General features: G+C 41.0%; 1 protein-coding gene across 1 annotated transcript; it reads right to left on the bottom strand.

Moving 5' to 3' along the window:
• Positions 1–73: 73 nt before the first annotated feature.
• cep152 (centrosomal protein 152) lies at positions 74–14,810 on the bottom strand. The gene is given in 28 exon segments (XM_018666321.2): positions 74–2,511; positions 2,513–2,790; positions 2,880–2,983; positions 3,071–3,227; positions 3,490–3,572; positions 3,887–3,971; positions 4,073–4,240; positions 4,340–4,415; positions 4,689–5,342; positions 5,434–5,826; positions 5,898–6,083; positions 6,354–6,489; positions 6,576–6,704; positions 6,794–6,924; positions 7,010–7,114; positions 7,441–7,642; positions 7,810–7,973; positions 8,092–8,183; positions 8,297–8,444; positions 8,574–8,774; positions 9,107–9,246; positions 9,777–9,917; positions 10,577–10,727; positions 11,147–11,479; positions 11,568–11,628; positions 11,752–11,861; positions 13,633–13,747; positions 14,028–14,810. Coding segments are annotated over 27 exon segments (5,049 nt in total). The 5' UTR covers positions 13,720–13,747; positions 14,028–14,810; the 3' UTR covers positions 74–1,977.
• Positions 14,811–14,831: the final 21 nt, after the last annotated feature.

Genomic DNA, 14,831 nt, shown 5'->3' with positions numbered 1-14,831 from the left:
GTTGGAAAATGTTTACAATCTAGTTATAAAGTAACGCAGGATTTGACAACATTGATTTACAGGACACACTGTATTAACTTGGTTTTCCTGTTTCAGATTTATTATTTGGACCTACTGTACTTTACATTAAAAACACATGTGATCCTAGTTACCTAGTGTAATGTTCCTCACAGTTTCCCAGGAGTCAAGGCCTGGTCTTCAGATTTCTTGTTTTTTCAATCGTTCAGATCCCAAAGATACTTAGTGTGCTACTGTAAACCCGCAAAAATGAATAAATAAATAAATAAATTTTAAAAAATCGCATTTTGAGGAACTACCCGTGAATTATCAATTATTTTAGTTTTAGCTGAAAGCATAGCTTGATGTTTAATATGAAATTACAGTAAACATGATTGTATTTAGACCATCAGACATTACTGAGACTAATCTTTGATACAAACTACACATAAAAATTACACTTCACATCAACAGGATTTGCTGGCAAGTCTCAGCTCTTATGACAAAAGAATTGTTCCCTCTTAATTTGCAATAAAATTAAAAGATTTATTCAAACGAATTTAAGCAACATATATGTATAAAAAAAAACATTTATAATCTATGCACAGCATATCTCATTAATGTGATATAAAACATTTTTAAATATAAAAACATATACGCACTGGATACTAACTCCAAAAGTGACAGAGACAGAATAGAGGAGAGTGACATAAGTTTTGAATAAACCTGCACCTTATCTAACTCTCAGTCTTTTTATAATAGTGCGCTGTCAATATCTCTCATACAAGGTGATGGGAAAAAAAATGACAGTGTGGACTGAGCTGCGACTTTAGACCTGAAAACACGCACTCAACCCTGATGTAAGTAGACACAGAAGAAACACCTGAATACTTTGGACATTAGCCTTCATGAGCTAACACTGTGATATTCATGGAATAGGTCACTACTGGTCACTCATTATCAACGCTTGCCATACACAAAAAAAAGAAAGAAAATGTAACTGTTTCTATTTATTAAAGCTGTATTTATCAAACAGTGATCTGTGAGAAAGCACAGACTGAAGATTTGTATTTAGGCTTAGTGCTCCTGCTTTGGATGTGAATAACAGCGCAGTGTTGGGAGCTTTAGACAGAAGCAGGTTTACTCAGAGCTGGCTGATAAATCAGTGTACCTTTGCTGAAATAAGCAAACCCTTGTGTATTTATTTTATCAGAGATCATGCTGCCAAGTGTCTCACTGAGATTCAGAACTCCAACCCACAGCTGCATTTTTACAGGTAGACTAAAATGTGATAGTGAGTATGAGGAGTCAAAAGAAACGAGTGAATATTAACAGAACCCTAAATGTTTTGATGTTGGGAGAAGGAGTGTTGCCTGAGGTGACAGATGTCAAGGCTAGAACAAAGAAGCATGAAATGTCTTTCTTTTACACTGGAACAAACTGTGCATTAAAGCAAGTTTGACGTTACTGGGAAATGTGCTTCTTTGCGCTCTTAAATGAGAATATCAGTGCCACTATTAAGCTATTGCCAGCAGGGCTTTAGCATAGCAGAAAGAATGAAATAAAATAAACTATATCTCGTTTGTTTACTATTTTTTGGCTGGGGGCTGTAAGAAATGGGTGGATTTTTTTAAACCTCAGGTTAGGTCACCTGTTTCCAGTCTTTACACCAAGTTAAAGACTGCTCACTGTAGCTTCATATTTAGCATACAAATATACTGTAGCGGTGGTATTGCCTTTCTCATCTAACTCTCAGCAAGGGAGTGAATAAATGCGTATTCCAATATGTCAAACTATTCCTTCAACAATCTTAACACAGCACACACACATAAAAACACACTGCAAGCAACTGTGAAGGCAAAACCTATACATCACGTTAACTTTAAACACTGTATTAAAAGGTACTATTTGGTAATGTAACTGAAATTGTCAAGTTAGTACTAAGCTCATGTTCCTACTTCATACCTGCCCTTCACTTTGTCAGTTGTGTTGGTAGAATGGACTGTCAAAGCCGCTGTCCTGCTGGCGCTGCCTCAACTCAGAGAACACAGGCCTGGAACAAACTCCCTGCTGCTTCTTTGCCTCAGAGCCAGGGGTGGGCTCTCTGTGTGTGCTCATCTTCACACTGGGAAAATTCGAGGTCTGGGCGTGAGGTGTCTTCTTGGCAATCTCATTATAAATTGTCAAGTCAGACGCATCCGGGGTGAGGCCACCAAACTCTCTGAAGTCGCTAGCTGAAGCTGCAGAGACAGAGAACGGCTTCACTGGCTCTACTTTCCTCCCTGAGTGGGAGAGTCTGGGGACTTGGAAGCTTGCATCCGAGTCGCTGCTGGTCATGCTCCACTCAGTCCGTTTCTCATCTCTGACAGGAGCCTCCTGGATGAGGAATGGTTTGTTCAGGTGGTTGTCTGCTGTGCTGGATTCTCCTCCCTGCAGGTACAGCTCCCTGCTCCTACTCCTCACAGAAGCACTGACAAAATCTACCTCGGATGGAGAAGCTGTCTGTTGAGAAGGGTTTGTGAGAGCTAAGGTGTGTATGAGCTGCAGATTGGGGCTTCATGCCTGCATCCACTGAGGCCTCCTCCTTCCCAGAAGCAGAAATGTCCTGGTGGCTCAGAGGTTTAGTCCTGGCTGCAGCAGCTGGTTTCTGCGCTGAATCCGCAGAAGTCTTTTCCCTGTGGGACCTCTCCTCTACCCTGATGTCAGGAAGCTCAGGCAGTGTGGACAGGTTCTTATTGAAACCTGCGTTTCTTCCTGGATGGCAGCCAGTGGTGGATGCAGCTGTCGAGCAATCTGCCAATACAAAACACAGATCAACAACACATTGATATTTTGAGAAAAAAAAAATCCACAGTAATGCAGTCTGTACAGCAGGGACTCACTTGGTAAAGTGTAGTTCTTTCCAGATTTACTTTTGATAGGCGTCTCTAGCACTTTAGCCATGGCTGCCAGCTTGCTTGCAGCATTCATTATTTTCTTCTCAGCTCTGCAGAAGATGGGAAGATCAATACAATTAGCCTGAGGAGCCATGATGAAGCAAGCAAACAAGTTTAAGAAAATTACGGCCTCTTGCCCTGTAGTCTTTCCTCCATCCTCCAGTAACTCCTGCAGACAGGTCAGATAATAACGCCGCATCTTTCTGGCAGTGTCCTGCCTTTCCCTCTGCACCTCCATGCGGATCATCTCTGCTGCTCGCTCCCGACTCTCCTGGAGGTAACGCAGCATGTCCTCTGTTATTTAAAAAAAAAAAAAAAAAAAAGTAAAAATCACACCCAGTCGTTTTTGCTTGATGATTTGGTGAAGTCTCATGCCAGTCTTTGTAAATACACAAACCACAGTGTCTAAGTTTGTCAGCACTGACTCCTACCAGAGACGTATTATTAGGTCTAAAACCTCTAATTCTGGTGTTCGTGATGCTGAATCATTTGAATTCACACAGATATTCAGTTTACAAAAAATAATGAACTCATAAATAAAAGCCCTATCACAAACCTCTGATCTTTTCTACAGTCATCAAGTATTGCTGCTTCATCTCTTCGAGGCCTTGCTGGAGATTTTGGTGGTGATCAGAATTCCTGTACAGAAGAACATTAAATCTGTTGGCATTATCTGACTAAAATTCAGAAACAAAGCTTAACAAAACGTTGTCCATTAATGATAACATCACATTGTGCTTCAGGCATCAGTGACTATTTTTCCACTATTTTCTGACATTTTGTAGAGAGATCTCTAATTTTTCCGACATTTCTAAACGGATCTTGATGTTGGAGCAGGACATAATATCTAGAAGGACTTCATATGAATTTTACTGCAAGCTCAAAAGTCCTACTCAAGCTTTCCATCTTTATGATGAAGCCAGAGAAACAATATTTCATTTAACTGGACAAACCCTGAGGATTCTTTGGCTCTCTTCACTTCATCAAGCTGCTGCAGATGTTCCTCCTTGGCCTTTTGTAAACTGCTTTCATACTCATCTACAAGAAGAATGGTGTATCCTCATTAAAACAGATGCAGTCAAGTAAATCTATTTAAATGTCATCTAGTGAAACATTTTAAATGCATTAAATAAGTATACCTTTGAGACGCTGCATGGCAGTTTTGTGCTCTCTGACAGTGTGCTGGAGTTGACGGCAGGCTTTCTCCAAGTGTCTCTGGAGTTCCTGATTCTTCTTCTGCAGCTTACTTGAAGTCTCAGCACACTCCTTCCTGCAGTGAACCTGTTCCTTCCTCTGAGACAAAGAGCCTGGAAACAGTGGACAATATTGTTGAGTTTTCACAGTGCCATGGTGAGGACACAATATGGAAGTGAAAAAGCTGTAATATGGTTGGTGATGTTACATACTTTGCATTTTGTCAATCTCCCTTTCATGCTGTTCCTGAGTTTCTTTTAACACACGGTTCAGTCTCTCTTCACTTATCTAAAGGCACAGAAATGAATCATTAAGGGCAAAGCAACTGAAATGCTGCACCAAATCAGAGACACAATCAAGACAGTATGTTCAGACAAATCATGATTAAATGCTACAGCACTTGTCATAGCAGTAGTGTGTGTTTTGCAACACTCTAACCTCTGTCCTCTGCAGGCTAGGGAAATTAATCATTGAGCAGAACCAGTCCTCCCAAATCATTAACAGATAACAGATAACACCACTTATCCTCTTTAGATGACAGATAATCCAATCTCAACTCACTGTCTTCCACTCCTTCTTGGCCTGGGATATTGCTCTGCTGACTATGTCTTTGCAGGATGTTTGGATGATGTGTGTTATTGTCCTCTCTGACGTGTCCCCGCTGGTTCTCCTGGTGTTTTCAGTGCCCTGCTGATCTGTTTTGGGATCTCTGAGAAGTTGTGCCTGAACCTCTGCCAGCCCAGTCTGAAGCTCTGCCAACAGTTCATCCCTCACCTGCTGTTTCTGGGTCAGCTCTTTCTCTGCATGCCGACATCTCCACTCCTTCTCTCGGGTCCTCAGAGTTTCCTGAAGCTTTGACTCCATCTGCAGGAGCAGCTCTTTCTTTTGGAGCTCTGCATCCTCCCTGGCCTGCTGCAAAACTTGCTCCAGCTTTTTGTGCTGCTCTTGCAGCTTGCTATGGTACACCTGCTCACTGCGAACCTGAATGATTGAGATCTCCTGCTGTTTGTCTCGGTTCCAGGCAGCCCTGGCTCCGGCCAGCTCGGCCTTCAGCAGGGCAGCTTGCTCTCTCCTCACTTGCTCCAGCTGGCTCTGGAGAGTGGCCACCTCCTCTTGAAGCTCCTCCACCCTCTGCTCGCCAGAGCTCTGCTGCTCCAGCTGGCTCTTGTGTTTCTTATGCCACTGTTCTTCTGCCTCCCTCAGGGCTTGGGACACCTGAGAGGATAAAGATACATGAAGGACTAGACAAGAGAAAAGACAGATAACAGCAGTAACATTTTTAACTAAGAGACAAAAGAAAGTGTACCCATTGTTCTGTGCATTTTTCTTGTAGTTCTTCCCATTTCTCTTTCTCTGTTTGGAGAGAGGCTTGGTATTCTGGTAATGAAGTCAAATCCTCAATCCAGCGATTGTAGGCCCTGGTCACTGCACCCTCAACCTGCTTTGCCATCTCCTCCAGATGTTTCTCCTGAAGTTCTCTCTGGGTTTGTTTCCTTGCTTCCTCCACAGCTTTGCGTTTGACTTTCTCAGTTTCCAGTTGCAGCTGTTTTTTCTGGGCACTGAGCCTGGAGTCTAGCTCCTCAGCAGTAATTGTCACACTGCTGTCCTCAGTCTCATCTGTCTGACAGGTCACCTCAGCAGTCTCTCTGTGTTTCTCCCTCCTAGCCTCCTCCAGCCTCTGGGTCCAGGTCTTCTCCATCTGCATAGAAAGAAAAACATTCAGGTCTGAAGTGATATGTATTGGGAGTTGAGGGAGTTGGAAATCCATACCTTTTGTAGTTCCTCCTTCCACGTAGCCTTGGCTGAGGTTATGTGAGAGTCCACCTGCTGCTGGATCTCAGCCTCCTTCTGACTGGACCACAGACCTTTTAGCTGGTTTATTGAGGCCTGATGCTGAGCCTCCAGCTCGGCCCTTAGCTTCCCCATAGCTATATCATTCTCCTCTCTCATTTTTTGCTGGGAATAACAACCAATCAACCACAAATCATCCTCAGTACACATCTACAGGCACCTTCATCACTGAGAAACAAATTTGTGGCACAAAGTGTGCAGCAATACAGCACACAAATGGTCAAAAAATAAATAGTAAAAACTTTACATTCCAGCTTAGCTAAAGAAAATACTACCTTACTTATATTAATTCAGAATAATCATTCACCTAACAATAGTGTATTCTGATCTTTTGAATTATGTTTCAGTGTTGGTTTGATAAGCTTATTTGTATACCTCATTTTCTCTGATCAAATCCTCTTCCTTCTCCCTGTTGTGTATTCTTTCTTCAAGCGTGTCCTTCTCTTTGCAGACAGATATATAACATTCTTGTACAGCCAACATCTTATCATTGGCCTCAGACAGCTGTGCCCTGTAAAGGAGGCAGTAAACACTGTAAACGAGTTGCAAAGGTTCACGGTCAACTTAAATTCTCAGTGGCAGGTGCTGAGGACTTACTGTAACTGTTGGAGCTGCTGCTGGTGCTGCTCCATCAGCTGTTCAACCTGAGCGTCGTGCTCCAGCATGAGCTCTGTTTTGACCCGGTTCACAACATCGTCCCTATACTGCTGATGAATCCGTTCAGATCTTCATGAAGAAAATTGTACATATCAATTAATAAACATACATTAAAGATAACATTAATTGTAATCTTATTACCGTTCTCCATGCTTTACCTCTCAGCAGCCTCCTGCTTTTCTTGGTCCAGCTCCTGGATCATCTCCCTCATCTTAGTGCACAGCTCTGCGTTGGCAGACCTCACCTTCTCCTCACTCTGTTTCAGCTCCTTATTTTTCTTGTCTAGCACCTAAAATTGGGACAGAATAAGAGTCTTTGATGATTCAGTCCAAAAAGAAAGAACATAGTTAATTTGATAATGAACTGCCACCAACCTCCATTTGTTCCTGCAAGTGTCGCTTGTCTTCCTGTAGTCTCATCAACTCTTTCTGAGACTCTCCAGTCATGTCAAGATGCTTCGTCTGGCTGTTCTCTCTGACCTGTGATCATATAGTAGATGTTTCTTTTATACACACTGCCTACATTAGAACCATCAATTTTTTTTATTTATTCATTCAGTATGCCTGTACCATACCATTTATACCAAGTTTTAGTCGTTTTTTTTTTTTTTTTTTGCAACACTCAGATGTCATTTGTTTCTTTTTATGCCAATCCAACTGAACAGTGTCGGGGGGGGGAAACAAGTGTATAATAGGTCCATATCTTTCAACAGGTTCCTTATCTACTGGAACAGTACAGTGTTAAATGCCTTAGTTGGCAGTTCAATATTATGTAGTGTGTGTTGATACAGAGGGGCAGTCCTCACTGAAGAGCTGAGCTTGGCTTCGTCTAACTGGGTCTGCAGTTCATTCACTTGGCTCTGACAGTGCTGGAGCTCCTCCTGCAGCTGACTGATCTTCTGTCGCTTCCCCTTCAGACTACCCAGGCAGCGCTGCATCTCCACTCGCAGCAGCCGCAAGGCCTCGTCCTTGGGCAGCTTGGAGTCTGACAGGTGCGCTAAGGCAGTACTGATGAAACAGTAGGGAAAGATTGATAGTTATCGGCGATCCTAAAGTTAAAATTTGTTGACAAAGGTTCAGAGTATATACTAACATTCATGGCTCAAAGACCAAAGGACACAGACAGTGAGGCACTGTAATGGTGACAGTGACAGTGCTCTGTAATCACGGTGTACCTGTGAAGCATGCCATTTTTCCTGTTCACTTTCTTTAGTCCTAAATCCATACAGGATTCAGACAGCGGGTTTTCCCAGTCACTGCTCAGGTCTAGTGCAATAACACCATGTTTCACAGCAGATTCATACAGAGTGATCTGCTCCTTCAAATCGGCAAGATCCTCCTTCAGGGCAAAATGTAAAATAAAAAAGGTTTCAGAAATCAGGTTTAAGTACATCTTTTTTTAGGTAATAATGTTTTAGGAATGGTTACATTTGGGGCAAAGAACTCAGAGAGCAAACCTGTAAGACTTTGTTCAAGTTTTCACTCAGTGCCTTGGCTGATTGAGCCTGTTGTAGTTTGATTTGCAACTGACTCATCTCCTGCACCGAACCTGAAGAAAATAGAACCACAACGGTTAAGAGAATATCATTTGGACTAAAGCTGTGTAAAAATATGTGCATAGAAGTTGTTTATTAATGTCCATATGCAGAGCCCTTCTCTCACTTGTCTGCAGTAGCTTGGCACATTGTTGCTGACTCTCCTCCAGGCCCTGAGTGAGGGCGTTGATGACTCTGGCTCTCTCCAGTTGCTCTTCTTCTCTCTGGCGCTCCAGTTGCTTCACCTGCTCTCGTAACCTCTGACTGAGATCAATCTGGAATCAACCATACAACAACACTATATTTACAAGTATAATCTATTTGCAGGTTACTTGCAAATATCTCAACATTTATCTGGCTTTGGATGTGTTAATATAATGCCCGTTGACAGAAAAACTACAGACATGTTCATTCAAGGCCTGAGTGGTGGAGTCAAGCTTCTGCTCTATGGTCAACAGTGCAACTTCATGCTGTTCCCTTATGATGGCAAGATCCCTGTCGTGCTGCTCCCGCGCTCTGGACAGGGTGTCAGAACGACAAAGCTCCAACATCTGCTGCTTCATGCTGTCCACTGCAGCCTCTGCCACCCTCTGCTTCTTCATGTTCTGGAAAACAGTGTATGATTACTGTAGAAACAACGATTATCAAGAGGTTGCAATGGAGATATTAATGCTACCTGCATGTTTCAGTAAACGCTCTAGGTCTGTTAAAGAAGACATGGTATACATTTTAGTGAGGTACATTATTTTATATCAGTTTTTAAATTCTGTAAAACTGACATTACTTTCAAATGTGTGGTTTGCATCTGATTCATAACCAGCACTGAACCTAAAGATACTTACAGATAGCCTGATGTATTACAGACTATCTTGTATTTTGCTTTAAACAGTTAAAAAGTTACAAGGAAAACTGCAGTGTGTGTCAGCACAGAACTTACCTCATGGTCTCTCTCTGTAAGGACCTGTAGTTGTTGCTCCAGAGCCTTCACTTTGTTTTGCAGTTGAACCTCTCTCTCTTTGGCCTCCTCAACCAATCGACTCGATTCCTTTAGACTTACTGCCAAACCTTCCTTTTCATCTATTGATGACAATGATAATGTTTCCATCAAAAGCAAGGACACAACAGGCCAGCACAGGATTCACCTTGTTTCTGTAGACAGCACAAACCCTCTCAACAGCCACAAGGGGGCAGTTAAATAACTAAGTATAGACATATTCTATTATTATCTATTATCTATCTATCTTTGTACTGACAGACAACCAGCCATGAACATATTTGTTAAGTGAAAGTGTCAAACACAAAAGTAAACATAAAGTAACACCATAGTTTAAAAAAGACTCCCTCATAACTCTCAGGCCTAGAGTGATTATTATTATTATTCAATGTTCAAGTTTTGAAAACAGCTTAATTTTTTTTTTTTTTTTGCTTTAAAGTACATGTAAGAAAGAAAATGATAAATCACAACATGCAACAACATTAAAATCCATTCCTTTAAAATGTCACAAAATCTTTTGTAATGACATTACTTTACATGGGTTATGTGCTGCAACAAAGTGAGAGGCAATTCCCACCCTCCATTTCTAAGGTAAGTACTGTGTGAAAAATACCTTTGACAATTGCAAACTGATGCTCAAGGTATCTCATATTACGCCTTGAATCTTCCAGTTTTCGCTCCAAGTCTTCAATCTGCCTCTGCTGAGCTTTATTTAAAATCTGCAATTGGGCGAGCTGCTCTCTATCAGCAGTTTCTGAAACACAGCACAAAATTTATATTCAGCACATCCATCATTTACCTGTTATTTAAACAGTGTGAAGACATTTTAATTTTCAGAAATGCCATCTGAGAGGATGTATGTTATAACACTTAACATCTGCAGTTTCACAGTGGTAAACTGGCATAATCAACCAAGGACTCCCTGTCTTTACATCTTTATGGATAATAACATCCATAAAAATGCTGTCATGCCATGCTGTCTGGCTAAATACATCTGTTCATGACAGAAATATGACAGGTATAATCTCCGACAAACTTTGATCTTTATCACTTCTACAGATTTTGCTAATCTAAAATAACATTGTTAAAACTGTGGTTCATGATAGTCTATATGTCTGGTACATGGAATGACACAGCTCATTATTTTTAATTTGTCCCACTTCCTCAGCTTTTCTCAGATGAAACAACCTAATTTCTGTTCCACTGTCCATAGCACAGCCAATGTGGAGCAGCTGAGAGTTAGGTATATTGCTCAGTGGCACTTTGACAACAGTTGCAAACAACAGAATACTTCAGATTCAGATCATTTACTTGGACAGATTTGCTCAGCCAGTTCAGTAAAATTGCCTAAAGCCTAAAGTTATGATCCTGTGCTATTGATCCAGCAACTAAAATCAAGCTTGTAAGACTCACGTTGTGTCGAGTCAAGGAATTCTCTTTGCAGATGGTCAAACTGACCACCTTGGTGAGCGGCTTGTGAGTTAAACATCTTTGGTTGATGGGCAGGATGGTGAGGATTGTAGCTGGCTTTGTACTGATTTACAGCTTTGTCTCCCACTCCAGGCTTTAAATTCAGAAAAACAAAGACAAAAAATGAAATGTAACCATAACATATTATTTACCAAGATTAATTTTGAATTCTGAAAGGAAAAGGCAAATTCTGTATGAATGATATACACAGGGATATAAGTGTGTTTCATTTGAATGAAAAAGTGGAGACTTGGGTTTACAACAGTTAAAACATATTATTACTGTTATTTATACAAATTATCATGGGCCATAACAACTAATAGCAGCTTTACCAGACATTGTGTTCACTCTGAGAACAGATAGAAAGCTTGTCCTCAAATCTCTAGGAGACTTGAAAAGACAAGAGCAGCAGTCTCCGCAATGAACCATCAAATACTCTGTATTCTTAAAATAACACACCTAGGACCCTGCAGTTATTTTGGTGTATTTAAAAAGACAAAATAGTCCACTCACCTGAAAATGGTTTCTGGTATTATTGCCCTCATGGCTTTGCTTGTCCCTGTACCCTCCCTCTCCATTATATTCCACATGGTTGTTATTGCCTTGAGGGTATGGTTTAGACTCATACTGATCTGTGGAGAAATCATTCGTTTCTGTAGATTCTTCTGTGCCCATGCTCGTGTATGTATAATCTCCCTGGGTGAACTGGTGGTCCTGTGACTGCTGGTTCCAGGAGCGAGGCGGAGGTTGACTTTGAGGATGCCTCTGATGTCCATTGATCTGAGCTGCACCATCCCCATAGGCATAGTCATCATGAGAGCCTTGATCATAGTCAGCTTCAGAGTTCTTCAGAGAGACATTGACAGTAAGGGTGATTTTGTTTTCTCTTCAGAAGTTCAGAAAACAAAAAATCTGTCCATGAAAAACACCCTACCTGTTCATGAGAGATTGGCCTTGGATGATTTGACCATTGCTGAGTCCACGTGGACTGTGGGCTGAGGCAAGAAAAGCATAATTATATTCATAATACAGTCACATTGTAGCTGCTTGTCTTGAACCACACCCCGAGTTCTCCAAATCTGAGATTAGTAATGTATCAGCAACCACATGTGTGTTACCTGTTGCCAGTGTTTTTATTGCTGCAGGTGGAGTACTCCAACTCTGGGGAGGAGGAGTCTCTGCTATCCTCCAGCATGTCATCGGGCAGGTCTGTGAGCAGCTTGTGCAGCTGTGGAAAAACAGCACATGAAAATGAGTCACCAAGGTTGCTCCGCAACCAAGTTATTAAGTAACACAGATTTAAATTTAAGGAGAAAAAAAAATGCAACAATGAGTTGTGATTGCCTGACTGACTGAGAAGATGAATGTGTCAGGGGAAATGTTTGTAGAGTTTTGTTCTACAGTGATCTAAAACATATATTTTGAGAAACTGTGGTTCCTTTAAAATTCATCATGCAATATTTTGAGAGGTTATCCTCAGAGGTATACAACTCAATATAGCTGATAAAAACATCTTTGCATAATCATGTTGTTATTGTTTGTGTACTTTTTTTTTTAAATATGTATGCATATCTCATTTTGGAATCAGAGCTAAAACAATTATTTGATTAGACAATTATATTACTGGATTAACCTTACAGTTAAGACAATCAAATCACTTCATTTATCAAGCAAAGATTGCAAATATTCGTGGTTAAAGCCTCTGAAATATGAGGATATGCTCCTTCTATAATTTTCAATTAATCATTAATTGCAGCCCTAAGTGAAATAAAGCTCTGTTTGACAAACAACAATGTCTTGTTCTCTCAATGTAAAATAACATCTTATCTCTTTCTGACACAAAAACAAAAGAGACAATTCTCCTCTGTCAGTAACAGACTGACCAGACTTGCTTTACAATGAGCCATGAGAGATGAAACAAACAGACCCAGCTGGACTTACTTCCCACAGGGACCGCTGAATATTCCTCAAATCCTCCACTGTGTCCACAACCAAAGGACCCATATTATCCCACTTACACATTTAACAAAGATTGAAGAGGCGCTTCTGCTTCAGCTGTGAAGCCACATGATAACCTCCTAACCTAATCTTTCTGCAGCGAAGACTTTCTGTGTGAAACATCCAAAACGTGCCAGGCATGTTGTTGGCTTCCAGTGGCCTTGCTGTGTTTTGCTCCCAAAGACCTCCATTGTTCAGACAAAACATATAGCAGGGCTAACTGGAGCAGAAACATTCCAATCACTGGTGGCAAACATGTTGGCAAACTTATCCAACTTGGGTATAAATAAATAGGCTATACCAAAAAAAAAAAAATCCATCCACCAAAAATCCAAATCTAATTAAGAATTAATATTCAAAGTCCCATTCTTCCAAGTGTCACAGTCCATTGGAAAGACATTCAGCACCACTTTCTTCATGCTTGCTCTTCTCAAGTACAACTGGGGTCAAACACAGAAACAATGTAACCTACATACAGAGAAAGTAGGGAAACCACAGGGCAGAGCTAGTTTCAGTGTGACACACCTGGAAAGAGGCCTTTTCCTTGAGCCAATAATAGCTCAGGTTCATGGCGCAACAGATTGTAGGCGTGGGTAATAACACAACATGCCTTTCTAGCTGTGAAGCTGGCAGAGCTTGTGAAATTCAAACAGTGCACTTCTCAAATGCTTCCCCAGACAACAACAACAGTACTGCTATGATCCTGACAAATGTAAGCTTCTCAAACGTGAACATAACAATTTGCTAAACATACAATTACCAGTGACAGGGAAGTGATCTCAAGTAGAGAAAAAATGCTTTGAGAAATGCACATATCACAGATTATCTTTCTACAATTTCATCATGGATATATCATTTCATCTGACGTGCTGGATAGCAGATGCTTGACAATATGTAAAAATCAACTATTTGGGTAGCTTTAACAAAATCACAACGGCATACAGGAACATTACTGTAACACAAATGACAACTTTATAATGCTTTAAGTATGTGTGCTGCACCTCTTGCTCTCTTGCATAGTCCTCCTGGTCGTATTCTTCCTCTTCATGTTGGGTTTGAAGAGCAGCACTGTCAAAATCAATAGACATGATGCACAGCCTGTTGCTGTGGGGTGTGCTGGGAAAAGGGACACAAAACTAACTTAATGGAGGGAAATAACAAAAACCAGGAACTATGTGCAATTTCGCTTTAAATATGAGAAAGAAAATATTAGGTTCCAAGGCTAGGGAGTCGGCAGAAATAACTAGGGTAAGGTTGGGGTCTGGTTAAGCATCATTAGATAAGATATAATTCACTTTAAGGGGGAAATAGGCTTCGATACAACATCACCTTCTCCCGAGCCCTGAGATCTAATGCCAACCAGTATTGTGATGGTTAAAACAGACACACAGCTTACCTGTAAATAAAAACGTGAGACGTTTCCCTCGAAACACTGCTTATTCCTTCACGTTAATGTGTATTAACTCCCAGACACATTGCTGTTTACATTACAAAGCACTGACGCTAGCTAACTAGCGTTAACCTGATCATGTTAGCTAGCCTTAGTAACAACGATCCCGACAAACGTTTAAAAACAATTTGGCAGTGCTTTGAAAAACCTATGCAAAATTAATATACCTCTGATCAGAGTGGGTAGTTTGTTTGCCAGTAAAAGTTTGACGCCACTTCACGTGCATTTAACCTAGAAGTAAACTTTGTAAGGAACAAAGCTAGCACCGGCTAGCCGGTTGAACGTCCTCTTTAAGAGCAGCGGACTCGCCCACTTTGAAAAGTCGCGCGCATTAGCAGCGCCAAACCACAGCGGGTCTTAAACACATACACACATCGACTATACCGAGCGTCTTATTTAACTAACCAGAAATCATACTGTTTCAATAGCAGACTCAGCAACAGTTTAATTTCCATTCACTGTCAAAAAAACACACTGGGTACAAGCCACTTCACAAGCATTATTGTTAGGTTCTGCGAAGCTAATCTCGTCTCCATGGTAACAGCGTCTCTGGAGTTGTGGGTAGTGTAGTCACTGTGTTTCCTTGGAAATGAGCTGAGATGATTGAGCCTCAAAGAAACTAATCAAATTAAAAATAACTGGTTCTGCTTTAAATATCTGCCATGCTGTTACGTTTAACACTTACAGTCGTGCTCTACAAAGTCAAGTCATTTCCAAAAAGGGGAATACAGTCCATGGGAAAATCATGTG

The sequence above is a fragment of the Lates calcarifer genome, linkage group LG10, assembly GCF_001640805.2.
Source record: "Lates calcarifer isolate ASB-BC8 linkage group LG10, TLL_Latcal_v3, whole genome shotgun sequence".
Taxonomy (NCBI): domain Eukaryota; kingdom Metazoa; phylum Chordata; class Actinopteri; family Centropomidae; genus Lates; species Lates calcarifer.
Note: the sequence above shows the minus strand (reverse complement) of the source record. Positions and strands in the feature narration are given on the sequence as shown.